The sequence below is a fragment of the Enoplosus armatus genome, chromosome 5 (assembly GCF_043641665.1).
Source record: "Enoplosus armatus isolate fEnoArm2 chromosome 5, fEnoArm2.hap1, whole genome shotgun sequence".
In the NCBI taxonomy this organism is placed as follows: Eukaryota; Metazoa; Chordata; class Actinopteri; order Centrarchiformes; family Enoplosidae; genus Enoplosus; species Enoplosus armatus.
In genome coordinates this window covers 12,150,799-12,158,904 of record NC_092184.1, presented here as the reverse complement: position 1 = coordinate 12,158,904, position 8,106 = coordinate 12,150,799, and the positions used below count along the sequence as shown (strand labels likewise).

The window sequence follows — 8,106 nt, the reverse complement described above, 5'->3', positions numbered from 1 at the left end:
CAGGTGACTATTGTGTCAATTGCAAACTTCAGGATTTTAACATCTCCTGGGGTGCAGTTTTTGATATGGAGGGAGAAGAGCAGTGGGGAGAGCACACATCCCTGGGGGGTGCCAGTGCTGATTGTCCGGGTGCTGAATGTGATGTACCCCAGCTTCACCTGCTGCTTCCTGTCTGTCAGGAAGTTTCTGATCCAATGACAGGTGGGGGCTGGCACAGTGAGCTGGCTGAGTTTGGTGTGAAGGATGCCTGGGATGATGGTGTTGAACGCCAAGCTCAAGGGGGGGGGGGGGTCTCCAGTAGTTGGTGATGATGATGCCAGGTTGTTGCCTGAAAACCTGTTTTCAGCTTTTCAGTGTAGCTCCTCTTTGCTACTTGGTGCACATATCAAGTTTTATGACAAAATGACATTTTCATGTGTAATGCCAAGAGAATGAAAAAAAATGAGAAAAGCGGACTAAAACAATTGAATCCTAATCAATGCTATGGAGTTGATTACAATCCCCAGACATTTCCAATATGTATTTAAACAATATACAACATGGACTTTAATTTCAACTAAAACAAAAGAAGATGAACATTAAAGTGATTTACAAAATGTATAATATGGTTTGTGGCTTACATTTGCTGAAATACTTGCTGATATGGCAATGCATGCAATATTAACATAATTAAATAAACATCTGTGTCATGTCCAGACCCCAAATCCTGTGCCCTCATGGGTGTAAGATTAATGACGAAAAGCAAACGGGATGAGCCCTGCATATAAAATTAACGAACCTTATAAGAAGAATAGAAACAGTCGTGAAGGGAGGAGGGCAGTTATGGCAGCTTTTTTTGACACATATTTCCTCTTGTGTGTGTACCTTATCTTGTTTTTTCTGTCTTCCCCCTCTTTGTACTCTGCATCCTCCTCTTTTCCCTCATCTTGTAAATTACGGAGAAAGTTTCATCTTAATGAAATGCACAAGCCTGGCGATGTGGTTCTGGGTGGGATGTTTGAGGTCCACTACACCTCTGTCTTTCCTGAGTGGACATTTACCTCAGAACCACAACAGCCCAGCTGCAAAGGGTTAGTTTCATACACATTCAGCGGACAGTGTGGATCTTTGCCAATGTATTTTATTTTTATTTTGTACTGTTAATGTCTTACATCCACAGATATAATATTTTATGGGATGGGGGTCATGTGTTATGTGTTCTCTCACTGTGTCTTAACTGTTATGCTGGGATTGTTGTTCTGTCATGAGCACACTAAGACAAATTCCTAACAACTAAGCACAGTTAGACACAGTAAGACAGTCTTAGTGATACTTTTAAAATGTTAAAATATATCTGTAAAAAGTATATTATTGCAACTGTGTGATGTGATATGTTATGAACATAGTTTTAGTTTATTTTTTTGTATATATCTACCCAGTTCTCACAGTATCATTCTTCTGTGTTAGCTTTGACACTCTAGGGTTCAGGCATGCCATGACCATGGCCTTTGCTATTGATGAGATCAACAAGAACTCCAATCTGCTACCTAATGTGACTCTGGGATACAGTCTTTATGATAACTGTGGTGCACTTGTTATTGGATTCAGTGGTGCATTATCACTGGCAAGTGGTCAAGAGGAGCAGTTTCTGCTTCAGGAGAACTGTTTAGGGACCCCACCAGTCCTGGGGATTGTGGGTGATTCTTCCTCTACATTTTCTATTGCCACCTCCAATGTGCTAGGTTTATACAAAATGCCTATTGTAAGTATCCTCTATCTTTTGTATTGTTGTATTTTTATATACTGTATATGGATTAATGCCATCTTTAAAAGTGATACAGTTTTTAAAATATGAAACTATTTTGCCTGGGTCTGCCTTGCACGACATGGGTAACTTGAGTTTATACTGTATATGTTTATACTGTCTTTCTTTAAAGGTGAGTTATTTTTCCACATGTTCCTGCCTGAGTGATCGGCAACGGTTTCCATCCTTCTTTAGAACAATCCCAAGTGACGCATTCCAGGTGAGTCACTATTACCAAGTTGAGAACTGCAAAACATGTCTATTTCAGGCAGTACAGCAAGCTTGAATAAATGATTTCAAATGACACAAACCTTTCCTTTTCTCTTAATAGGATTAATTAACTGTGATTCTTTGATGAAATGTATGTAAATAATATAATTCATATAAACTACAATGACTTAAGTTGGTTGTATATGTCATTTTAAAAGAAAATACTTGTCTGTGCACTAATCCCTTCACACCAACATATCCACATAGGTGCGTGCTATGATTCAGATTCTAAAACACTTTGGCTGGACTTGGGTAGGCCTACTGGTCAGTGATGATGATTATGGACTCCACGTTGCCCGATCCTTCCAATCTGACCTGGCTCAGTCTGGTGGAGGTTGTCTGGCCTACTTAGAGGTTTTGCCCTGGGACAGTGACCCAAGTGAACTCAACAGGATTGTACATTTGATGAAGACATCCACAGCTCGTGTGGTCATGGTGTTTGCACATGAGTTCCACATGATTCATCTAATGGAAGAGGTTGGAATTAAAATGGAATATAACTTAGAAATCCATGATTTTAAGAAGTGTAACATTTTGTTTGCTTATTTGTTTGTCCAAACTGAAATTCACTGAACAAACTGTTGTCAATTGTCATCAGTTTCAATCAAACAAAATTATCTACAATGGCAAATTTCAGTTCCAGTTAAAACGTAATCAGGTCAAAATGTTTGATAATGTTACCTGTGTACATGTGAAAGATTTCGAGCTGTAGAAGATTCATCTAGAGGATGACATTGCTTGAAATATTTAAAGACATTCGTGGGTTTCCAACAGTGTACCGGCATGACAGGATCCTGTTCTACCTAACAGTGAAAGAAACAATACATTTTTCTAATGATTAGATGAAATTGGTTAGGTTATAGAGGGAATCATACGAAAAAACTGAGGCCACTTGTCAACTTCAGTTATGCATACCTCAGTTTACAATAACCGCCCCTTTTTTAACATAGATTTCAATATACAGACTATGTTAAATTGGGTGTGTGGCACATAAGAACAAAAGTTATTAAGTACATTTTAATTCATTTTTTTACACGACTAAAAAATATAGCCAGACAGAGGAATAGTTGTAGACAAATCAAAATTTGCTACAAAGCACACTGTATTTTTTCAACAGAGAACTGAATCGTATATGTTATACGATGTAATACACAGGTGGTGAGGCAGAATGTGACAGGCCAGCAGTGGATTGCAAGTGAAGCTTGGACAGCAGCTGCTGTGCTCCAGACACCCCGCCTCATGCCGTACCTGGGTGGCACACTGGGCATCGCCATCCGTCGAGGAGAAATACCAGGGCTCAGGGAATTCCTCTTACAAATACATCCTGGCCAAAATGACAACAACAACCATGGAAATAACATGGTAACAGTTTAATCTTACAATGTGATCTAAAATAAATACTAAAATTTAATAATATATTTCTGTCAATACTGGCTTTATTTCAGGTGAGGCAGTTTTGGGAATACACATTTCAGTGTAGATTTGTTCCACCTCCAGCAGGTTGGATGGAAGCTGGGGGAGCGTTATGTACTGGACAGGAAGATCTAGAAAATGTGGAGACTGAGTTTTTGGATGTTTCTAACCTCAGGCCTGAGTACAATATTTACAAGGCTGTGTATGCTCTGGCATATGCCCTTGATGACATGCTGCAGTGTGAGCCAAGGAGAGGGCCTTTCAGCGGGAACAGCTGTGCCACTTTGCAAACACTGGAGCCATTGCAGGTGTGATATCAGTTTACACTCCACCTGTTTATATTTTGAAAACAGCTGCTACACCGTGAGGTACTTACTGAATCTAGTTTTGTGAGTATAAATTGATGTGAAAAAAGACACATTTTGCCCACTATTAATTTCATTATTTTCTTAGAAAAGTAAAGTATTTAATACTGGAAATATCAGGATAAAACAGATTACCATCTTGTTTTGTGACAGTGATGACTGACTTATCATAATAAGCTAGTTTGAAAAAAACAACAACCTGAATTTCAAGATGTCTCAATACTTAGATAAAACGTTATGAAGATAAAAATGTCATGATTGTATTCCAAATCATTTAACAGTAGCATAGACCTCCGTTTCGACGGAGTCTTTCACACTCCAAATCTATTTATTTTTCATTCATTTGTAGCTTGTACATTATTTGCAAACGGTCAACTTCACCACACCATTTGGTGATCAAGTGTCATTTGATGAGAATGGTGACGCCTTACCAATCTATGATATCATTAACTGGCTGTGGCTCCCTGATGGAAGAACTAAAGTTCAGAATGTGGGTGAGGTTAAGAGGTCGGACTTCAAAGGGGAAGAACTCACAATTTATGAAAAAAAAATCTTCTGGAACTTTGAATCAAACAAGGTTATTTCTACTTCTTCTCTCCTTTTTTGGACTTGAAGTGTATAATAATATAGAATGAAAGATTTACTTTTCTCCCAAAAGCCACCCCGGTCACAGTGCAGCGAGAGCTGTCCTCCAGGTACCCGCATGGCCAGAAAGAAAGGGGAACCTAAGTGCTGTTTCGACTGCATCGCTTGTTCTGAGGGAAAGATCAGCAATAAGACAGGTGGGTGTTCATGTTTCAGTATTTTTATTTTACTTTATGATTTTTAATACTATACAGAAAGAATCTTACCATTTCCCCCATTTTGTCAGACTCCATGGAGTGCACCAGTTGTCCAGAGGACTTCTGGTCCAGTCCCCAGCGTGACCACTGTCTTCCTAAGAAAACAGAGTTCCTCTCCTACCATGAGCCTCTGGGTATCTGCTTGACAACCGCCTCATTGCTGGGCACATTTATCTGTGCTGTTGTCCTGGGGATCTTTATCTATCATCGCAGCACACCCATGGTACGCGCCAACAATTCAGAACTCAGTTTCCTGCTCCTGGTGTCACTTAAACTATGCTTCCTGTGTTCACTGCTGTTTATCGGTCGTCCCAGGCTGTGGACATGCCAGCTGAGACATGCAGCATTTGGGATCAGCTTTGTGCTTTGTGTCTCATGCATCCTGGTTAAAACCATGGTAGTTCTGGCTGTGTTCAAGGCCTCCAAACCAGGAGGTGGAGGCAGTCTGAAGTGTTTTGGTGCTGGGCAGCAGAGAGGGACAGTTCTGGGTCTTACTTCTATCCAGGCAGCAATCTGCACTGTCTGGATTATCTCCTCCTCACCAGTTCCTCATAAAAACAGTCAATACTACAATGACAAGATAGTTTATGAGTGTGTAGTCGGGTCTACAGTTGGTTTTGCAGTGTTGCTGGGTTACATTGGCTTACTGGCTATCCTTAGCTTCCTGTTAGCATTTCTGGCAAGGAATCTTCCAGACAACTTCAATGAGGCCAAACTCATAACTTTCAGCATGCTGATCTTCTGTGCTGTGTGGGTGGCCTTTGTTCCTGCTTATGTCAACTCTCCAGGCAAATATGCTGATGCAGTGGAGGCATTTGCCATCCTGGCCTCCAGTTTTGGCCTCTTAGTGGCACTGTTTGGACCCAAATGTTACATAATCCTGCTGAGACCAGAGAGAAACACAAAGAAAGCAATCATGGGTCGAGCCACCAGCAAGTCATAAAAAGTAACTCTAGTAAGTCAATTAATTTCATTCAGCCTGTATTTTGAATGTATTCAACAGTGATCTGCTCATGAAATGACACACAAGAAGTAGCCTTTTTGAATTAAAAACTTTCCTTAATAGGAATAATGAACCTGAACACATTAACATGAACACATATATAATAAACATTGATTCAAAACTGTGCTTTCTATTTTTTCTATCATCTTCATCATTGCCTATTTTGCCCAATTACTTTCTTTGGGATTTGAAATTCTCAAAAAACTTTACACTATTAAACTATGTCAAACAAAGTGTCTAAACAATGTGTCTGTGAATTAGTCATGGTCATACAATCACTCTAGTTTAGAACCCTCAGGATGGAAAATACATAAACTCATTTGTGACTGCAGTAGTTGCTCAAAGATCACAAACCACCCATTTTTTATTTTTTTATTCTTCTTTAGTCTTGAATTGTTTGTTAAAGCTGCTTTATAGTAGTTTTTTGGCCACTTGGGGGCAGTGAAACAATCTCAAAACACAACACAGCAGACCATCTATATTATCAACTTATAGTAAGTGAGTGTCCTCTGAAAAAAACCCAACAGCAATCGTTAGGGCAAGTGACCCAAAACAAGATATGTTTACATGATATGTTTATGTTTAGGTGACAAAGCCCTCAAGAGGGCGTAACAATGTTGGAAAGCGAGAACATCAGGTAATACTATTGTAGCGCGACAGTCTGCGAAGGTCAGAGTGTTTCCAACTGCGAGTCAGTGTTTTTTTTTCAAAGCATGACCACGATCGTTTAGACAGTTAGACAAAAATGGGCTCTGATCTCATCTTGGAAGCTTTCATCACAGATTGCTTTTGTTAACTTTTCATTTACATCGGAATAAAATCTTCATAATTGTATAATAACCATGGTTCTTCTTGAATAAATTTACAACCAAAATATTCTGTTCTCACCACTTGCCCACTTGCAGAATTAGTGTACTTTTTAGTCACTTTTAGTTATTCCCAATGTCGAATAAGGAGAGATACAATTTTCACATAAATGTGACCTATGCAGAAAGGCCTTCTTATGATAGATTGCAAGCTTTCCTGGGTGTTTTTAAGGACACTGTAAGAAGTTACCTACTTGTTATGAAAGGAGAATGGATCCTATCTTGTTAAGCTTTGGGTTTCTTAAAGATCTTTTAGCCATTAAATGTTATAAGTGGACTTACATTTAAGTTGCTAGCACTCCATCTTGATTCATTTCTTATTATCCAGGAGTTGGATTTTTTCCTTTGTTATCTATGACTGGTGAAAAACTCAGATCATTAACTGTCTTACTGTCTTTTAAAAAAATATATACCTAAAGGTGATAGTGTCTTTGACTGGGGGGTCCCAAATACATTTTAAATGTTTGTTTCTTGAGTATTTCACATTTCAAGAGACTCAACTTAATTGAGTAGTGACAGAGAGAGGCAAACTGACTTCTGCTTCAATTCAAGAAAAAAATGTCACATTGTTTTCCAGCTGAAAAAGTTTATTTTATATATTTTGCATTTCAATGCCTCAGAAATTTGAGTCACAATTTATAAAGAAATGGAAAAATAAGGCAACCTTGATGTAGACGATTGTTGATTGCCTCCTGACATTAAATGCTTTTATGAAGTTCAACAGTAGCTCATTATTCACTGCCTCTTGAAATACAGCAAGTTGTTATTTAGTAAAATATTTGTTTTATTAACAGCTTCTCTCACCCTCTTCCAGCCATCTCCTTTTTGACCTGACAAAGGCGCACTTTGCTTTTGCTGATAAATAACATCTAGCTCCCTCTGTAGGTTTACCAGGACAGTACCCTGGATTTCTGAATCATTACTGCAGTTTGTGATACACTAACAATCTAATCTGCACATTACTTTTATCTTCCAGGAATTGTATCCCTAAAATACCCGCAACTTGTCTTATTTTAGTTTTTAACAATACCCAATACCTACCAAATTCATTATGAATGTAGGCCTCCAGTTTTCACTAAATAAGATTTTTTAATTTCCAGTGGCTTACATTTCCATTTACATCTAAGTTGAGTGCTACAGTTATGGTTTAACTGTTTATTGTTCTCTTTGCTATTAATGCTTTGTGATTCTCTATTTTTCAGTCGCACTATAATAAACTATTTTACCCTCAGTGTGGGTCCGGTGTATAAAGCACAGTTTTATTAACAGTCATTAACACAAAGATTTCTAACCTGACTATTTTAGAGACAGAGACTCAAAATGGACTATTAATTCTCAAAGCAAAAGACCATGAACACTGAAGTGATTTACAAAATGTATAATATGGTTTAGCACTCATATTTGCCAAAATACCTTCTGATGTGGCATCGAGGTGGCACACTTATTTTGAAATGTCTATTATACCCATCCCCCACTGCTGCTCATGCCCTGATGGATGGTGTGAATCATTGAACAATGACGAAAAGGGATGACATAGCCGGCATATAAAATTAAGAAACCGTGC

The 8,106-nt window shown here is 38.5% G+C and overlaps 1 protein-coding gene across 1 annotated transcript; it reads left to right on the top strand.

Moving 5' to 3' along the window:
- The first annotated feature begins 822 nt into the window (after nucleotides 1-822).
- On the top strand, nucleotides 823-5,616 carry LOC139285807 (extracellular calcium-sensing receptor-like). Its single transcript, XM_070906460.1, has 9 exons — nucleotides 823-1,070; nucleotides 1,447-1,741; nucleotides 1,917-2,003; nucleotides 2,261-2,530; nucleotides 3,209-3,415; nucleotides 3,499-3,774; nucleotides 4,181-4,408; nucleotides 4,490-4,613; nucleotides 4,703-5,616. The coding sequence occupies exons 1-9, from the start codon at nucleotides 823-825 to the stop codon at nucleotides 5,614-5,616; spliced, it is 2,649 nt and encodes an 882-aa protein (XP_070762561.1).
- The last annotated feature ends 2,490 nt before the right edge of the window (nucleotides 5,617-8,106 follow it).

What these genes read in the sequence shown, in the direction of transcription:
- LOC139285807 (XM_070906460.1), top strand. Translation starts at nt 823, where the DNA reads ATGGCAGCTTTTTTTGACACATATTTCCTCTTGTGTGTGTACCTTATC. An exon ending in AAACACTGGAGCCATTGCAG is followed by an intron (nt 3,775 to 4,180) that starts GTGTGATATCAG and finishes ATTCATTTGTAG; the next exon opens with CTTGTACATTATTTGCAAAC. An exon ending in AAAGATCAGCAATAAGACAG is followed by an intron (nt 4,614 to 4,702) that starts GTGGGTGTTCAT and finishes CCATTTTGTCAG; the next exon opens with ACTCCATGGAGTGCACCAGT.